Source organism: Arabidopsis lyrata (assembly GCF_000004255.2).
Source record: "Arabidopsis lyrata subsp. lyrata unplaced genomic scaffold ARALYscaffold_7, whole genome shotgun sequence".
NCBI classification, from domain to species: domain Eukaryota; kingdom Viridiplantae; phylum Streptophyta; class Magnoliopsida; order Brassicales; family Brassicaceae; genus Arabidopsis; species Arabidopsis lyrata.
Window position 1 is genome coordinate 14,482,850 of NW_003302549.1, and position 19,477 is coordinate 14,502,326.

Below are 19,477 nucleotides of genomic sequence, written 5' to 3' on the forward strand. Positions count from 1 at the left end.
AACCTTAACCACTCATTTGGCAACCCAAACCGACATCTAATTTCGTTTTAATTGTAAAATCTAAACCCTAAACCCTAACCGATATCTAATTTAAATTTAATTATAAAATCTAAACCATAGCCACTCATTTGGCAACCCAAACCGACATCTAATTTCTTTTTAATTGTAAAATCTAAACTCTAAACCCTAAACCCTAAACCCTAAACCTTAAACCTTAAATCTATTTTGTGATTTCCTTTTTTTTTAATTGTGTTTCTTTTTTTTTTTAATTTTCTAGTATTAATAATGACATGGCAAAACGATTGGCTATAATCTATTGGGTAAATTTAAAGGTTCACCCCAGGGGTAAACCTAAGTATGGTTCGTCAGTCAATAAAGACCTTCTTTTTTCTCTCGGCTCCACCTAAGTATAGTACACTCTATTAATGGTAATTATTAAATTTAAATATCGAATCTTAAAATTTTAAGTATTACATTATTTAATTAATTACAATATTTATTTTAGTGGGTTTCTTTGTACTTTATAGTTTATACAGTCAAATTAAAAAATAGTAAAAAAAACAAAAAAAACAAAACAAAAATGAAAAGATCCAAAATTCTAATTTTCACATCGATTTGTAAATACAGTATCAAATCATTAACCAGTCTATACTTTATCAAAAACATTAATAAGAAAGGAAAGGGACTGGTTAATGATTTTTTTTCAAATACATAATATTCATGGTTTATATTAATTAATATATATATTTTCAAGATCCGTATGTAAGGAAACAACAATACATCAATTGCTACTTTCCATATGTAGTTTGAGTCTTTACTCTTGACATTTGATAAATTAAAAGTAATAGGATTACTTTAGATTTCAACAACCATTAGTCTCGGCGAATATTATGAAACTAATATGACCACCGACAAAAAAATTCAACTTTTATTATTTATGATTTTATGCTTTCAGTTTTAAATTAAGTTTATTGTTTTGGAACCTAAATTTTATTTTAATTGGGTGGTTCGATTTTTATCTATAATGGGCTAAGTATTTAAAAGCCCAAACGTATTTTTTGTAACTATGGATCGAACACTTTAACCAAATTAAACAGAACAGGTTTCAGATACACGTACTTCGAAACAAAACTAGAGACTTTTCACCTTTCCACTGACAGAGACTTGAAAAAGTTTGAAACCCTAACTGGAGTGGAGACAAAGTAGATACGGTCAAAAAATTTCATGACGATTGAACTATCTAAATCTCGATCTCGCTCCGTTTTGATCTAATCAGGTACAAATTATGTCATTTGATTTCTTTCATGTTGGAAGATTTACTCGATTCTTCATTTCAATTCTATGTTTGCTAGACAGATAACATGCAAGAAGGCAGAGAGAGACGAGTTCGTTCGAAGCGATCAGGTGATAGAGTAAAGAAAGTAGATCGGCTGAGGAACTTACCAGATTGCTTGCTTTTTAAGATTCTCTTGAATCTTCCCACGAAGGATGTGGTTAGGTGTAGTGTACTATCCCGCCGATGGAGAAATGTCTGGAGATATGTACCTGGATTGAACTTGAAATGTGGTGATTTCATGGTGGCTAACTGTGATGATTCCTCGGATTTCAACTCTTTGTTGGGTTTCGTTTATAGGTTTCTAGGTTTTAACAATGAGTCTTGCTTACAAAAGTTTAGGTTAACGGTTAATTGGTATGACGATGCTCCGCTTGATACTGCTCATTTCACCCAGTGGTTCAAAGCTGTTGTTGAGCGGAAAGTTCAACATATCCATGTCCGGGACAGTACTTGGGGGTTGGATAGAGTGATGATGATACCCCCCATAGTTTACACGTGACGTGTGAGAGCTTGATATCCTTAAACCTCTATGACGTATACTTGCCTAATCCCGAGTTTGTGTCTCTACCTTCTCTCAAAGTTATCGTTCTAGATGAAGTTGAGTTGGTGAGCAGTTTGGCTATCGAAATGCTAATCTCAGGCTGCCCTGTTCTCGAAAGCTTAACTGTAAAAATGATTAACACTTCCTACGGTTTAGAAAGTTTTCAAGTGTGTTCTCAGTCTCTATTGAGGTTCACTCATGAATCATACATGGGTTTAATTAGTCCTACTAGGTTTGACTTTCTAGCAGTTTCAATTGATGCTCCTAGGCTTGAGTATCTGAGGCTCCGTGATAAGCGAACTGCAAATTACACAATAAAAAATCATGGTTCCCTTGTTGAGGTGGATATCGATGTTGTGTTAACTTGAGGTTCAAAAGGAAGTTTGATCCAAATGATCTACCAAAGAGACAGATGATTCGTAATTTTCTTATCGGGATATCTTATGTTAAAGATATGATCATCTCTTCGAGTACTCTTGAGGTAACCTTCATTGAAACTATTTGAATGCTTCACTTTATCCTATAAGTTTCTTACTAATATCTTTTTTTTCTTCGAGCAGGTCATATATGATTACTCAAGATGTGAACAACTATCCTTATTCCATAATATATCTTTCTTGCGTGTTGAATTCACCGACTACAGGTGGGAAATGTTGCCAATCTTTCTTGAGAGCTGTCCGAATCTAAAATCTCTTGTCTTGGTTAGGATTTTTACTGAATAATAAACTCTCTTCGTTACAATGAATGCAAATGGTAAAAGTAAGACATATTCAACTTGTTTTGTCCTACTTACAGGGATTTAGATTACGTCCACGGGAGGACGGAGCTAGTATTTTACCTGGACCACGGCGGTTTCTAACATCTCTCGAGTATGTTAAGATTGTAAAGCCGATGGCAGCGGAGGCGAGCGAGATAAGACTGAAACTAGTGAGTTACTTTCTAGGGAACTCCACAATCCTCAAAAATCTCACACTATTCTTAGGTAACTTTAGAGAGAAGGAAGAATCTGTCATCGTCAAGAAACTCCTTACCATTCCAAGACTCTCTACCTCATGCCAAGTTTTCATTATCTGAATCTGATCCTCAGTCTTTATTTTAGTGATGAACGTACAAGGTTGTCTTTTGAGTACTATGTTATCGTGAACTTTGTTTTTTTCTTCATTTTATCTATCGTTAACTTGTAAGAGAATCATATGTTTGATTGTTTGGTATTTTGTCAAATATGACTAGTAATGCTTTCTCGCCGACAAAATCCTCATTGAATCATTTATTTACATTATAAACAAATTTATCCTAGTTAAATTATATAAAAATTTGATAGCTTATTTACTTTTTTCATTAAATTGACAAACATTATCTATTTTATAGTGAAACCCTTATAAATTAATAATGTCAATATAGCAATTGATTGAAAAACTAATTTAGAATCGAAAAATGTACTACTCCCTCCGTTTGGTTTTAGTTGTCGTTTAAGGTTTTTTCACACAAATTAAGAAAGCATTAAATTTTCTGTTTTACTCTTTATTAATATATTTTATAAAAAAATTCATTGGCCAAAACATTAAAACTGTAAGGATAAAACTGGAATTTTCACCAAACATTTGCATTGAAAACCTAAAACGACAACTATTATGAAACAAAATTTAAATCCTGAAACGACAACTAAGCTGAAACGGAGGGAGTAATATATATATATTTATACTAATTTTACACTCAGAAAAAGAGGATAGGAGAAGTAAATTAAATTGATGATATTTAAAGCATTTTTGTAAGGAAAAAGCCTTAGACTCTTTTACTATATTGTAGGAGTTTTACACGTGGATAGAATAATACAATTTACAATAAAACATAAAATGTGGATAACTGACTCAAAAGAGTTCACTCTATTAAGCTTTACTAGCTCTATTAACTTCTACTACCAAAAGATTGTTTCCATCAATTTTTTTTTTTTTTTTTTTTTGATAAAGGTTTCCATCAAAATGGTTGTGGTTTTCATAATGCTCATGTGTTTATTTGTCGGATATCATGACAATTTTTAGGTATCGAATCAAAAAATATTCGTTAGAATTACACTCAAAAAATTCGTAACAATGTTTGTTGAATTCCATAAATAATACTCAAAAGGTTTAATTTTGTCTATGTTTCAATTATATATATACTAGATAACAACCCGCACGATGTGCGGGATGAAGTGATTGAAGTAAAATTATTATGATTAAAATTATTATCTGGGATCCAAGATCCGTTTGTGTAAAACGAAACATGTTACAATTTTTTTTTTTGTTTTATTCAAATTTGGGACTATTTCATATAAGAATATGTTTTACCCGTGAAATATTTGAACCTTGAATAAAGCTGCAACGTGATAAAAAAAGTATTGAAGAAATGTTACCATTTATGACAATATTTCTTTCCGTATGTTTTAAAAATTTCGAGATTTTGTAGTATAAAAAGAATTTTTTTTTTTTAATAAGTATAAAAAATCCAAAATTTAGCAAAGATGAGATTTGATAGTTTTCAAGATAAGATTTTGTATTGTTCCAAATATAAGATTCTTAGATTATGAATGGATTATTTACGAAATGGTTATAATGTGGCCAGATTTTGGTTGATATACAAATGTGGTTATAATGTTTTTCTTCGAAAAGTTAGAACTCCTCCAAAAAATAGGATTTTAAGTATTCGTAACATATATAGAAAGAAGATTATCTTATTTATTTAAGTAAAAAATTTATGAAAGATGTAATGATTTTGTAGTTTTGAATTCGAGATTCTTGAACCAAATGTATATATTTTATCATTTAAATATAAACATAAATATAAATATAAATAAAAAGATTGTTTACCCATCCGCTAAAGAAAATTTATATAAATGTATATAAAGAAAAATATAAATATAAAAATATAGTAATATAAGATAAACAAAAAGTGTATGTTTTTAATTATTAATGGGATATATGGATGTATGAGACTAATGGCAAATTCTGTAAATAGTCTAATAAATCTTGGGTAATTATCTAAATAGAAGCCAAATCATTGTGAGAGCGACACATCAGCGTGACAATCTTGTTAATAACACATGATGGTAAGGTTTTTTTAAAAAATTGTTTCTCTATTAATATATAGGGGATTTTTGTGAGTGATTTTTAAATTTATCATTTTACTTGGGCCATTTGCAGTTTTTAGGTATTTTTGGGTTTAATTTGCAGTTTTAAGGTATTATTAGTATTAAAAATGAAAAAGAATATAATTATTCATTTATTTACGGCTAAGGATCTCTCGCCCACCATCACCATCTCTCGTTGCAGTTTCTGATTAGATTCAACAATGAACGGCGCATTAGGTAACTCCTCCGCCTCCGTGAGCGGCGGAGAAGGAGCCGGAGGACCAGCTCCTTTCTTGGTAAAGACCTACGAGATGGTCGACGATTCATCAACGGACCAGATTGTATCGTGGAGCGCCAACAACAACAGCTTCATCGTTTGGAATCATGCGGAATTTTCACGCCTTCTTCTTCCAACCTACTTCAAGCACAATAACTTCTCTTCCTTCATTCGTCAGCTCAATACCTATGTGAGTCTCTTTCTGTCAGTTTCGATTTGACCAAACTCTTCTCTGTTCCAAGTTTTGAATTGACCTAATTTTGACCTAATTTGGGAATATTAGAACCCATCTAAGCCTTTGTGTGATTGAGATACTGAATTATGGAAATTGTTTTATGATATTGTGGAGTGATTCAACAAGACGATGAAATGTAGCTAAAATTGTAATCTAGGCCTCTGTGTGATTATAGACTGAATTGTGGAAATGGGTGAATTTATAGGGATTTTATCTTCTCCAATGTTATCAGTTGATTGGAACTTATGGACTATGTGTCGGTTTTCGTCGTTGTTGTCTGCTTTAGGTTTCTATTAACGGTGTGAATGTTCTTGTGATCTTGGTTATAGGGGTTCAGAAAGATTGATCCCGAGAGGTGGGAATTTTTGAATGATGATTTTATTAAGGATCAGAAGCATCTTCTCAAGAATATACATAGAAGGAAACCTATACACAGCCACAGTCATCCACCTGCTTCGTCGACAGATCAAGAAAGAGCAGTGTTGCAAGAGCAAATGGACAAGCTTTCACGTGAAAAAGCTGCGATTGAAGCTAAGCTTTTAAAGTTCAAACAACAGAAGGCTGTAGCAAAGCATCAGTTTGAGGAAATGACTGAGCATGTTGATGATATGGAGAAGAGGCAGAAGAAGCTGCTGAATTTCTTGGAAACGGCGATTCGGAATCCTACTTTTGTTAAGAATTTTGGCCGTAAAGTCGAGCAATTGGATATTTCAGCTTACAATAAAAAGCGAAGGCTCCCTGAAGTTGAGCAATCAAAGCCACCTTCAGAAGATTCTCATCTGGATAATAGCAGCGGAAGCTCGAGACGCGAGTCTGGAAACATTTTCCATCAAAATTTCTCTAATAAATTGCGACTAGAACTTTCTCCAGCTGTTTCAGATATGAACATGGTTTCACACAGTATACAAAGTTCCAATGAAGAAGGTGGGAGTCCCAAAGGGATACTGTCAGGAGGTGATCCAAAAACTACACTAACAAGAAGAGAAGGCCTACCATTTGCACCTGAAGCACTAGAGCTTGCGGATACCGGGACATGCCCGAGGAGATTACTGTTAAACGACATTACAAGAGTGGAGACCTTGCAGCAGAGGCTAACTTCTTCTGAGGAGACTGATGGTAGCTTTTCATGTCATTTAAATCTAACCCTGGCTTCTGCTCCATTACCGGAGAAGACCGCTTCACAGTTAGCTAAGACGACTCTTAAAAGTCAGGAGATAGGAAGATGTACCGAGTTAAAATTCAACTCAATAGAAACAAGTGCAAGTGAGAAAAATCGGGGTAGACAAGAGGTTGCAGTTGGAGGTAGCCAAGCAAATGCAGCTCCTCCAGCAAGAGTGAATGATGTATTCTGGGAACAGTTCTTAACAGAAAGGCCAGGGTCTTCAGATAATGAGGAGGCAAGTTCGACTTATAGAGGTAACCCAGACGAAGAGCAAGAGGAGAGAAGAAACGGGAATATGATGTCACGTAATACAAAGAATATCGAGCAGCTGACCTTATAAACTATTTGGACGGTAATATATCCTTAAACCTACTCATTAATTATGATTCCTTTACGATTTTGTGATCGACATGTTAGCTTTCTTGATATATGCATGATTTTTGGCAACAATTAGCTAGACATTGTCGACAAATTCTTTTAAATGAACTTGCATATGCAGCATCTTTTGAACTTTCCTTTTCTGCTTGAAATCATTCTGCATTGATTAGGAATTTGTAACACATTAGTAAAACCCTAGCAAGTTGTCCTCATTTACCCAATTTATGCCAAATTTATGATGCAGAAAGAGTTTATGCATTTGTATTTTCAGGTTACATAAACGAGAGTATATGGTCAGTGGTTTTGGTAAGAAGTAAGAACTATGGCTGAGTAAGTAATGAAACATTGGACTGAAAAAGCGTAAGTAGCTTTGTTGTAAATTTACACAATCAAGTAATTTGACTGTAATTTTAAGTGCATAGGATTTTAAATTGAATAAGCATTTTTTCGTGTCTTAAATGTAAACCATATGTAGTCTTCCCCCAAATCTTAGTACCGACATTGGTAACATCCGCTGAAATGTGTTTCTGATCTCTCTGACACAGAAGTAATTTGAACATTATTATTATAAAATCTTAATAACATAATTTCAGGATATGGAAGACATCTGATTCTACACAATTCTACAGAATCATTGCACACACGATAAGAATTTCTTTAAACTTATACCCAATCCTAGAAGCCAGAACCTTAAGTGCATTGGAATGTTTTCAAATTGTCTGGAAAAAATCAAAACACATCAAAATTCTACAGAATCATTCCTTAAACTAATTACAACTTGTCTGGAAAAATCAAGTAATTATATTCTTATCGTTGCGCGGGATTTTAATTTTAAAATCTTTTCTATTGATATAAAAATTTGAGCATAAAATATAATCAATTAAATTTAAAAGATAATTTTTTGAGCATAAATATAATAATTCAAATTTTAAACACTAAACTTATTTTACGCAGCGATATATAACATATATATTATCGACGATAATATTTCTTTGACAAATAAATAATTTGATATATATCACGTGGTAACAAAGATCATTTAAGATAATCCCACAAATAATAAACGGTATCAACACTCTCAAAGAGTTTATTTCTTATTCATATTCCATGAAGGTATTTCTAAAAGTTTTGATATTAATTATCGACTGTTGATCTAATTGTAGATATTATTTATGATTAAATGTTGATACGAACATAACATCATTCCATATAAAATGTGAATTTCCCGAGTTTCATGAACATTATTTAGTGTAAAAGTACATCTATAATACCATGTTGCTAGAACCAGTTTAGCGAGTTTGATTTACCCATCAAAGCTAGTGCAACAATAAGAGAATTTCCGACTAAGTCATCAATGAGCCTATCTTATTTTACTTTCCATGATTACATGGTCAAACGGTTAAACCCAACTTTGAATCTAATAATTTGTTTAATAATGTATGTCATGTATTTTCTAAGAACTCATTCGTTTCACACAATGAATGAGATCTCAAAGATACATTAGTCATGTGCATTATCTTTCTAAAGTTTTAGAAATTTATTTTCACTCTTTTAACTACCAGTTCTTTCGTCATCTTCTATGATGCAATCGTTGCCTCTCGACATCTACTTTCTTTTTACCTTCTATTGACTCACACATAATATATATTGGACTGTGAATTGATTTTCAAGACATATCATAACTATCTTTTCAATATTTCATTGATGAAATATCAAACTTAGTTTTTTTTTATTCTGTTATAAAGTTGTACTTCCACTTGAGAATATGCTACACAAATTACATATCACTTTTTTTTAATGGCTTACATTTATTTTTAATATATTTATTGTAAAACTCATGAATACTGTGATCACTGATTATTTATTTTTTAAAAGATGGATGATAAGGTTTTAAAATTTTCAAGATTTGTTTTTTATAATTTCACAAGATAAAGTTTGCATCTTACAATATTTTCTTCTTAAATTATAAATTTAAGTTGAGTTTAGTAATTTTTTATTTTTCTTTAAGTAAAAATTTAATAATAACTAAAAATATGTAGTATATTGTTCTTCGAAACTAATATTTTACTTTGAATTTTATTTTCTTGTTTAAAGTTTCACATATAGAATTACATAAATTTACTTCCATCCTAAAACTCATTAACACATTTAAAATTTTGAATACTGACCATATTTAATTTTTATCATTTAAAAGTTGAATTATATTAGTCTTACTTATAAAATTTTTATAGTATTATTTTATTATTTTAACATTTTATTTATTTTACATAATTCGTTTTTTATTTATTTAAAATTTATTATTTCTATTAATTACAAGTAAATGCATTAAATGGATGTTTTAAATTGATTTTAATGTAAAATAAATATTATTGCTTAGATGGATGCTTAGGTGGACACCTTAGATGGAGAGAAGACTCTCTAATTATATATATAGATTATATATATAATATTCAAATTATATTATTATGTATAAATTTATATTTCTTTTTTTTTTACTTATAATATTAATTTATTTGTATTATAACTTAAATATTTTTAATCATAAATAACAATAAGTAAAAATAAGTATGTATTGAATGAACATTTTAAATAAATTTTGACTTTTAATTTTTAATTAGATGCATGCTTAGGTGGATGATGATGTGGATAGCTTATATGGAGAGAAGACTCTCCCATTATATATATATATATATATTCAAATTATATTATTATGTATAAATTTATATTTCTTTTTTTTTACTTATAATATTAATTCATTTGTATTATAACTTAAATATTTTTAATCATAAATAACAATAAGTAAAAATAAGTATGTATTGAATGAACATTTTAAATAAATTTTTACTTTTAATTTTTAATTAGATGCATGCTTAGGTGGATGATGATGTGGATAGCTTATATGGAGAGAAGACTCTCCCATATATATTTATTTTCAAACTCTTTTAATTACCAGTTATTTCGTCATCTTCTATGATGCAATCGTTGCCTCTCGACATCTACTTTCTTTTTACCTTCTATTGACTCACACATAATATATATTGGACTGTGAATTGATTTTCAAGACATATCATAACTATCTTTTCAATATTTCATTGATGAAATATCAAACTTAGTTTTTTTATTCTGTTATAAAGTTGTACTTCCACTTGAGAATATGCTACACAAATTACATATCACTTTTTTTTAATGGCTTACATTTATTTTTAATATATTTTATTGTAAAACTCATGAATACTGTGATCACTGATTATTTATTTTTTAAAAGATGGATGATAAGGTTTTAAAATTTTCAAGATTTGTTTTTTATAATTTCACAAGATAAAGTTTGCATCTTACAATATTTTCTTCTTAAATTATAAATTTAAGTTGAGTTTAGTAATTTTTTATTTTTCTTTAAGTAAAAATTTAATAATAACTAAAAATATGTAGTATATTGTTCTTCGAAACTAATATTTTACTTTGAATTTTATTTTCTTGTTTAAAGTTTCACATATAGAATTACATAAATTTACTTCCATCCTAAAACTCATTAACACATTTAAAATTTTGAATACTGACCATATTTAATTTTTATCATTTAAAAGTTGAATTATATTAGTCTTACTTATAAAATTTTTATAGTATTATTTTATTATTTTAACATTTTATTTATTTTACATAATTCGTTTTTTATTTATTTAAAATTTATTATTTCTATTAATTACAAGTAAATGCATTAAATGGATGTTTTAAATTGATTTTAATGTAAAATAAATATTATTGCTTAGGTGGATGCTTAGGTGGACACCTTAGATGGAGAGAAGACTCTCTAATTATATATATAGATTTGAACATTATTATTATGTACATTCAATAGGGTAATTATGGTATATGCTCTCCAGCCCTGTGCCTATGTGATGAAAAAAATAAGCCATCGTCAATAATGATCTATATAAAATTTTGTATATTATAACCAAACAAAAACTACGATGTTACTTGATATTACCTCTATATAACCCTAATAAAGAGTTAAAGACTCAAAATTCGGAGATTACGTACTCAGATTAAAAGGATGATACATTGGTTTCGATGTCCGGCTTTCATTCCCGGACGTGGTCTGGCTTCATTGTTTTACTTCGCTGATCGCTGTCCGGTACAGCTGGCTTATATCACGGCTTTTCCGGTGCTGTGTTTTCTTTTGGTTTGAATAATATCCGTGTTCTAAAAAGATGGTGTTGTCAATTTCGATGGCTTACTTCTCGTTTTGATGCGGATTCTCTATTGGCTATTAATCTTAATCAATTATAGAGAGTAGTGATTCATGTCTTTTTGGATTGAATTATGCTTGAAAATTACGTCTTTTTCCATAAAAAAGTATGCTTTTACCTTTAACTCTTTTTAATCAACTTTAGGTTTCTTTATTTATTGAAACGATTTTGATAATATATGAATCGTTTTTTATTTATTTGCCAACTTCTTGTAATATATCAAAAAGTACTTCTAGACTGTTTAATACACTAAATTTACATTTCTCTCATCTTTAATACAATGACGACAATTTTAGTATCAATCGAGATTTTCTCTGTTAGAAAAATTTACGACTTACCGCGAGGTATATAAATGGATATAATTGGGCGGGTAATGGTTCAGACTTCAGACCCGTGGACTTCATTTAAAAAAAAAAAAAATGCCACTAAAACGGTATCGTTTTCATATTTATTTCGAACGGCGTCGTATTTGCTTCTCACTCTCCCAATTCGATTCTCAGACACTGAACCCTAAAGCATTTTCCTCAAAATCGTTTATGGGGTTTTCCGAAGTCGGCATCTGTTTCTGACTCCGCCGGGTTAGTGCTTCTTTCTCCCCGTTGAACTTACCCTGAACCTGAGGAATTCTCTTTTGATTACTCCGCTGTTTTTCTCGATTTCAGAAGTTTTTTCCTGTTTCATTTTTCTGGGTTTACGACCATGTCCTCTCTCCCTCTCTCCTTCGATTTTTCTATTAAGGTCGGGGGGGTGTTTGCTCGATCTTGTGTCTTTTTCTGAAACCCATTTGGGGATTCTGAGATTTTCAGTTGAATCGAGAAATTTGATCTTCAATTTCCTGTAATTTGGAGTAAAGATCCCAATTTTAATGCCTAGTGCTTGCTTTGTCCCGTGGTTTACCCAAATGCTTGAAATGATATAAACCCTTTTGGGGACTTTAAGTTTTCTGTTGAAATTTTATAAGACTGTCTCATTGATTACATTGCTACTTGAAGTGATTGAATTGATCTTTGCCTTATCTCTGATTGTGTAAAGTTTTGTCTTATCTTCTGATTGTTTGTCTTGCTTTATAATTGAACATGGAGTTTGTGCTGTTTTAGTGAAATTCGTCTTATTGATTCATCTGAGTGTGCGAGAGGGAGCTAGTTTATGATCAATGTGCTTCAGATTTAAATTCTTGTACAGAGGAGTCCAAAGTGAAATCATTTTGACATATGTGCAGGACACAGCATTTCTTCATCATCTGGGCATTAAGTTTGTTCGAGTTCCTGGAACTCAACTACAAAATCGACCAGCTTCTAGCTGAGAGAGGTCAGAGGTAAAATCCCTGAGGCCGAGTCTCTCTGATTTTTGAACTTTTTTAGAGCAATTGAGCTATTTATAGCGTTCTACTGTGAATGTTGTTTGTGGAGTTTTTGGTGTTTGAGTTTAGATATATTTTAAGTTTTAACTGTTTGCACTTTGCCTATATGATTGCTCCTGAGTTCGTGGATTGGTCATGTGAGCTCTGTCTTTACTATTCTTTGATCATATGATTCATCTGACTAGTGGAGTGTTTTTATTATCAGATGATTCATCTGTTGAAAAATGAAGATGGTTGAAAAAAGTGGGGAAATTTATGCGATTCTTAAGTTTTTTTTATGACATTTACTCTGAAAAGTTTGTTGATTGTTGTTGGAATTGATGTGAAATATGTGTGTTTTGGGAATTTTATGCTAGAATTGTGAACAAATATATCGAACTCCGTTGCAATGAAAATCTCTGTTTGGGCATGTCTCGTTGTAGTATAGAGTTCCCAGGATTCTGACATAATGTTTTCAACTCTGACATTTCTTAATTTGTGTAATTTAACGGTGGTTTGACTACATATGAATGCAGATGGCTAGATGGGATCAGATTTTCTCCTTACCTGTGCAAAATCCTACTTTGCCAGAATTTTCTTCTGCCGATCTTGTTTGGTCAAAGGTTGAAGGTTACCGGGACAATATAGATAGGTTAGCCCTCATCCCGTATACTAGGGTCGATGATTTTGTAAGAGGTGAATCCTCGAATAAAGATTGTCCTACAAGTTTCCATGTCGAAGCTAGACGACGGAAAGCCAAAGGGAAAAAATATAAGCCAAAGGTGGATGGCATCCTGGAGTATATTCTGTAAGTTACACATTCGTTTTGTATTGGTCACAACAAGCTAGATCGTTTATCTGGTTATTATCGTCTGCTGGAAGTTTATCGGGTCTACTTTCACATCGTCGTTACTTTGTTAACGATACTTTATGTTTTATTTTCTGCATACTTTGTGGTCATCTTTTCCTACTGAAGCGGCAGTGAATTTATATTTTGTTTGCTTCATGTATGTTTCTGTGTTCTTTTCAATTGTCTCATTTTCTTCTGCTTTATGTTTCCCATGCTATCTGTATCCATTTTTCTTGTTGCAGCACATCTGGATACTCTAAATACTATGATCCCATATTGTTTTCATTGTAGGCAGTACTTGGCTCTCATTCTTTCTGAATTTAAGACTGTCCATACTACATAAAGTTGGCTATCTGTTTGGTTGTTCTCCGCATGCATCTCTTTTTGTTAGTCAGTGTGGAACAAAATCGTTGGTTATAAATTAGTGTTTTTGTTCGAGTAGGTATTGGTGTTCCTTTGGACCGGATGACAATAGGAAAGGCGGAGCTGTACGACCAAGTAGGAGCACATATGTTCCGAAAAAGAACAATGCAGGCCGACCCAATTCTAAGAGAGGTTGCAGGTGTCACTTCATTGTGAAACGCTTAATTGCAGAACCAACTGTGGCTTTAGTAATTTATAACAATGACAAGCATGTAGATGAAAAAGGGTTGCCCTGCCACGGTCCACAAGACAAAAAGGCGGCTGGAACAAGAGCCATGTTTGCTCCATATATATCAGAAGACCTTAGGCTACGTGTATCATCGTTGCTCTATGTGGGTGTCTCTGTGGAGACCATAATGCAAAGGCATAATGAATCAGTGGAAAAACAAGGTGGTCCAAGTAACCGAGATGATTTGTTAACTCATAGATATGTACGAAGACTTGAGAGGAGTATACGACGTTCATCATATGAGCTCAATGAGGATGATGATATCAGCATCAGCATGTGGGTTGAAAGTCATCAAAGTCATGTGTTTTTCTTCGAGGGGTTCTCTGATACAGACCCTTTCTCCTTGGGTATCCAAACTGAGTGGCAGTTGCAACAAATGATTAGATTTGGAAACTGTAGACTTTTGGCTTCAGACTCAAGGTTTGGGACAAATACACTAAAGGTCAGTTTCTTACAGTTTGCATCAGTCGCTAAATTTGATATTTATATTATTAGGATGATTCTCAGGTCTATGCGTTGCGTTTATTTTCAGTATCCTATCCATAGTCTTGTTGTATTCGACTCTGAGAATAAGGCTATTCCAGTTGCTTGGATAATTGCACCGCGGTTTTCCAGTGGAGATGCATATAGATGGATGAGAGCTCTTTGTAACCGAGTCCATGCCAAGGATCCCTCCTGGAAGGTGGCTGGGTTCATAGTTGATGATCCTTTTGCTGACATAATAACGATCAGGTTGGTTGCTTCAAAAACCACTTTTTCATTAAAAAACATATTTTGCATGTTCCCTCCTTCAGGAAAATTGGCAGATTTTACCACAGCAAATCGTTTAGCTTTGAATCCAGTTAACTTAAGTACATAACCAAATATCAACATATTGAATAAAGCTGACTTTGGTAATTTCGAATTTTCAATAGTGAAGCTCTATGTAGCACTATTTGGACATATTGACTTGGATGTTACAACCATAGGTCTTGAATCCTTGGGGGAACTGGCAACTGGCTAGATGAAGAAGGCTTGACATAGTTAGATTATAGGGTTCATCAACAGCTACTGAACCATATTACTCTCTTTTGTTAATAAGAAATTTGGTGTAAGCATATATCAGACAAGGAACCCAATTGTCAGCCCTCAATATTATATTTTATTGAACTCTATTGCTTGCGATGTTCTCAGGGATGTATTTCAGTGTCCAGTCTTGTTTTCCTTTTGGCGTGTTCGCCATGCATGGCATAAGAACATAATCAAGAGATGTCCAGAAACAGAGACTCGCGTTGATATTTCAAGACATCTTGGGCAGGCTGTTGATAAAATCTGTAGGAGGCAAGGAACAGCCACATTGTTTGACACTTTTGCAGAGGATTTTGTTGGTAGTCCAGAATTTGTGGAGTACTTCAGATCTGTTTGGTCTCCCAGAATAGGTTAGTTTCCGGTTCCCTCTTTTCTTTTCTGTTTACACTCTACCTGCATGGTCATCTACAATTAATTGATAGGTAAAACCCTAAGTATCAAGATTTTACTTGTAATTCTACATTGGTACTCTGCCACTCTACCTGCAATTATTGCGGATATTTGACACTAGTCCTCTCGAGAATGACTCTTTCCCTCCAATTTATTATAGGAGCCTGGACAAGTGCGTTACAATCTCTTCCCTTGGCAAGCCAAGAGACCTGTGCAGCGATGGAGCTTTACCACTATCAGCTGAAGTGCAGGCTTTTGAATGAGAGGGACTCTGAAGCTTATCAACGTGCTGATTGGTTGGTCGATAAGTTAGGGACAAAAGTACATTCTTACTTCTGGCTTGATGAATATTCTGGAAAAGATAATTTTGCCAGGTACTGGAAAGACGAATGGGTGAGCGGGTTGACTTCCTTCCGCAAAGCATTGAGTATACCAGATTCTGATGTTGTTATCTCTGGTATGTCTGCAAAAATAACAGATGAGTGTGATGGCAACGAAATTCATGTGTGGAATCCAGGTTCACAGTTTGGGGTTTGCAGTTGCAGCTGGGCAGAAAAGGGATACTTATGTAAACACATGATCAAACTTACACAGCTCTGTCTAGGGAACCGAGCTGCTAGGCAATCCGCGAGCCTTCTACAGTATTATCAGACCTTGATTGATCTGCTACACTGCCCACCTCACGATTCCTTGTTTCGTGATTATGCAATCTCTTTAGCCGTCTCTGTGGAAAAGCAAATAAACGCACCCGGCAATCTGCAAAAGAGTGATGCTAACGAAGGTAACTTGCAGAAAGAAATTGCTTTCAGTGATCCATCTAATGGAAAATCTCTTGATGAATCTAACTTGCTAGATAAACATGAGGGTCATGGCGAAGTTGCTACTAATTTAGATGGTGCGTTGAGTAAAATGCCAATGAGTTGTCTGAGGGTCTGCTCAGAAAATGTAAAAGACATTATTTCAGGTTCTGAAATGGAAATCGAACCTTCACTGTGTTCAACCAAAGCTGCTGCAGAAGATGTTACCTCTACTGTGCAGAATGGTACAGACACCGCGAACGAGAATTGTGAAAGAGGTGCGAAAAGGTTGAAAATTTGGGCACCCGAGCAAGGGAGTGTATGAGATACTAACTGAGCCGAGAACCTAGCGAGTATTTCCAAGATTTGAATAAGCAAAATCTAATGTTGAGCAGACACAAACTGAGAAGCAACATCTCTCGGGTCTCAGGAAATTTGATTCCAGTGAGCATTCCACTTCATAACTATGATGACGAGGCTCCTATAAAGAGGAAACTGAAAGAAGCCGTTGTGGTGACATTGTGTCTTCCCTACAACGTGAATGAGACATCCAAGGACACTTGCTTTGGTCTGAAAGCAACAAAGCTCTCAAGTAATCCGGTGAGTGTCTTGTACTCACCGTTCCATGGATTTCCTAAACTATAGACTTGTTGAATAGATCCATTAAAGCCACTAATTAGAGTGTCTCTGTCGAGTTTTCTATGCCGGAGATGGAACTATCGAAATGTAAATTGGATAGTTGAGTTATTAGTATTAACTCTCTAGGGAAATGAAATAATCGTATTCATAACCTCTTTTCTCAAATTTTCGTACTCAAATCGAAATGTAAATTGGATAATTATGATTACCTGTCTAGGAAAATGAAATAATAGTACGCAAATTACTTTTTTTCTCAAATTTTCGTTGTGGAAATTGTGGAATAAACTGAATACTAGTCTTTTTAATGTTTATAAGCAACATAGAAGACGATTTAAGAAAATTAACCATGTAGAAAACTGCCAATGTTAATGAGAAACTCCACTTTCCATAGACAATAATACTTTTATAACAAGTACTTAAGATCATTTATAATTGTTATAAGAGAATTTATAATCCATATATTTAAATAGATTTTAACTGTTATTCTGATAATACAGAATACATATTTTTTTGTAACAACAAAAAATACATATAAAATGATGAACTAATTAGTAATTAATACATTATTGTTATTCTTAGAAATGGAAGACTCTTGAGATTCGGCGACAGCAACATAGCAGCAACAACAGTTGAGGCCAACAAGACAAACCCCTCCTAAGTTGTTATTTCTAGGTTTGCAATAATCATTGCATGTATCTGTGTTTGTACATGCTATTCCTGAAAAACATTGCATGTTTTGTCCTGTTTGTCCTGTTTGGTTCATAAACAAACACATGAACGAGATTATTAGTACAAAAATAATCAATTGTTATTTGTTTTATAAATTAGTATAAGTACTGCACCTTTATGCTTCTAATTCTAGTTCAACTATTTTTATTTATATTTTTATATGTTAAGGGTACAATTTTAAAGTTAAAAAAAAAAACTAAACTGTCACCAATTAAACTATTTAAAATTTAGACCAAACAATTAAACATCTTTTTAATCAATTATAAATTTAAACTAAACACTCGAAATGGAAACACAAGACACAGGAGAAGAGTTTACAAACGAAACCAAACAACCCTCAAACAATAAGAAATCTATATAAAATAATGTCAAGTAAAATTTTGTTTCTTTAGTACGACACACTGAAGTTCATGATAAATGAAATTATATAATTTTACTATCTTCCTAAAATATCTTCGATCACACTGAAATAACTCTACTTATGAGAAAACCCTATTTAAATATTTTAAATAAAATAATTTAACGTTAATTAAGATTTACAGCAAAAGTATTAGTTTTCCTCTAATTTTATATAGTATGATATTTTATAATATAAACATAATATCTTAACTTATCCAAATATAAACAAAACAAATTCTTGAGTTTTTTGCCCGTAGAAGAGTTTCACTTTGTTAGAATAAATCTCAGTTTGAATCTCTCACCATGATATTAAAGATAAATTTTTGCATTTAAGACAATTTAACCCCAAAAGATAAGCAATAGTTTATCTTTGAAAAAAAAAAAAATATGTATTACCTGAAATCATGGGTAGAACGATAAGAGCAAAGACCATCACCGATACAAGAGATGAAATATTCTTGAATCCCATTTCGCTAGAGGATGCAACAAGTGTTTGTTAGAATATGCTCAATTTAATCCGAAGATAAAATGAAAAAAAAAGCAAAGAAATAAAGAGCCTATAGAAAAGTAAGGTTCAAATCAACATTAGAAGAACTTATATCTAATCAGAACAATAGCAAGAATAGATATTGTAGATAAAAACTAATATCTTACAAATATTTAAGTAATAATGATCTTGAAATTTTATTTTTACACTGGTTGATAACAAATCGTTGTCTTCTCCTATATAAAATTGTGAATATGTCTTAGGAATTTATACATATTTAGAACCTAATTTAGGAAATTCACAAATTTGATTTTTAAAAATCAATATTCAAACAATTAATATGTATACATTTGATTCATAAATTTGTTACCAAATTAAAATACATAGTAATGTACAATAATGATTTTTTTCAAAGCTAGTTAGATATAAAGCTATTTTCTTAACATACATTTAAATAAATAATATATTCTTAGCACATTTCTTACATTTTTATTTCTCATTTAGACAATATATATATATATATATATATATATATATATATAAATGTATATAATATTTATAACCTTTTTGGGCAGAAATAACAAAACAATGACCACCACCCATTCAAACATCTTCCCGATTCTTTTCCGTTTTTACTTTTTAGTTTGAATTGGTCATTCAGATCAAAGACTTGAAATAACTTTTTAATCATATTCATAGTATTCAAACAACTTTTTAATCATATTCAAATAACTTTTTAATCGTATTCATTGTATTCAAATAACTTTTTTTCTCAAAAATTCGTAGTGGCAATTGTGGAATAAATTGAATACTATAGTCATTTTCTCAAGTCTCACATAGAAGAC

General features: G+C 32.1%; 4 protein-coding genes across 7 annotated transcripts; 3 read left to right on the forward strand and 1 right to left on the reverse strand.

Annotated features, from left to right (window-relative positions):
- Positions 1-1,077: 1,077 nt before the first annotated feature.
- LOC110226698 (FBD-associated F-box protein At4g13985) lies at positions 1,078-3,122 on the forward strand. The gene is given in 6 exon segments (XM_021019170.1): positions 1,078-1,276; positions 1,353-1,811; positions 1,814-2,234; positions 2,237-2,358; positions 2,438-2,578; positions 2,673-3,122. Coding segments are annotated over 5 exon segments (1,413 nt in total). The 5' UTR covers positions 1,078-1,276; positions 1,353-1,361; the 3' UTR covers positions 2,952-3,122.
- Positions 3,123-5,060: 1,938 nt separating this feature from the next.
- LOC9306416 (heat stress transcription factor A-5) lies at positions 5,061-7,597 on the forward strand. The gene is made up of 3 exons (XM_021019318.1): positions 5,061-5,450; positions 5,825-7,009; positions 7,307-7,597. Exons 1-2 carry the CDS (start codon positions 5,205-5,207, stop codon positions 6,995-6,997), a joined length of 1,419 nt encoding a protein of 472 aa, XP_020874977.1. The 5' UTR covers positions 5,061-5,204; the 3' UTR covers positions 6,998-7,009; positions 7,307-7,597.
- Positions 7,598-11,651: 4,054 nt separating this feature from the next.
- Positions 11,652-17,689, forward strand: LOC9304396. Of its 3 annotated transcripts, none has more exons than XM_021018975.1 (8): positions 11,652-11,860; positions 12,502-12,597; positions 13,158-13,429; positions 13,914-14,565; positions 14,656-14,855; positions 15,297-15,541; positions 15,742-16,362; positions 16,435-17,266. In XM_021018975.1, exons 3-8 carry the CDS (start codon positions 13,158-13,160, stop codon positions 16,701-16,703), a joined length of 2,259 nt encoding a protein of 752 aa, XP_020874634.1. In that variant the 5' UTR covers positions 11,652-11,860; positions 12,502-12,597; the 3' UTR covers positions 16,704-17,266. The 3 variants fall into 3 exon arrangements, 2 of the variants coding, with proteins under 2 accessions (XP_020874634.1, XP_002868324.1); XR_002330598.1 differs by adding an exon at positions 17,597-17,689 and having other exon boundaries at positions 11,656-11,860; positions 15,742-16,978; XM_002868278.2 differs by having other exon boundaries at positions 11,656-11,860; positions 15,742-17,266.
- LOC9304397 (putative defensin-like protein 89) lies at positions 17,504-18,868 on the reverse strand. 2 transcript variants are annotated; one of them, XM_021018976.1, is made up of 3 exons: positions 18,800-18,868; positions 18,542-18,618; positions 17,504-17,767 (listed from the first exon to the last, which is right to left on the reverse strand). In XM_021018976.1, the coding sequence occupies exons 2-3, from the start codon at positions 18,612-18,614 to the stop codon at positions 17,562-17,564; spliced, it is 279 nt and encodes a 92-aa protein (XP_020874635.1). In that variant the 5' UTR covers positions 18,615-18,618; positions 18,800-18,868; the 3' UTR covers positions 17,504-17,561. The 2 variants fall into 2 exon arrangements, with proteins under 2 accessions (XP_020874635.1, XP_020874636.1); XM_021018977.1 differs by lacking the exon at positions 18,800-18,868 and having other exon boundaries at positions 18,542-18,684.
- Positions 18,869-19,477: the final 609 nt, after the last annotated feature.

What these genes read in the sequence shown, in the direction of transcription:
- LOC9306416 (XM_021019318.1), top strand. Translation starts at nt 5,205, where the DNA reads ATGAACGGCGCATTAGGTAACTCCTCCGCCTCCGTGAGCGGCGGAGAA. An exon ending in TTCGTCAGCTCAATACCTAT is followed by an intron (nt 5,451 to 5,824) that starts GTGAGTCTCTTT and finishes TCTTGGTTATAG; the next exon opens with GGGTTCAGAAAGATTGATCC.
- LOC9304396 (XM_002868278.2), top strand. Translation starts at nt 13,158, where the DNA reads ATGGCTAGATGGGATCAGATTTTCTCCTTACCTGTGCAAAATCCTACT. An exon ending in TTGGGACAAATACACTAAAG is followed by an intron (nt 14,566 to 14,655) that starts GTCAGTTTCTTA and finishes GTTTATTTTCAG; the next exon opens with TATCCTATCCATAGTCTTGT. An exon ending in TGTTTGGTCTCCCAGAATAG is followed by an intron (nt 15,542 to 15,741) that starts GTTAGTTTCCGG and finishes AATTTATTATAG; the next exon opens with GAGCCTGGACAAGTGCGTTA.
- LOC9304397 (XM_021018976.1), bottom strand. Translation starts at nt 18,614, where the DNA reads ATGGGATTCAAGAATATTTCATCTCTTGTATCGGTGATGGTCTTTGCT. An exon ending in CGTTCTACCCATGATTTCAG is followed by an intron (nt 17,768 to 18,541) that starts GTAATACATATT and finishes TGAACCAAACAG; the next exon opens with GACAAACAGGACAAAACATG.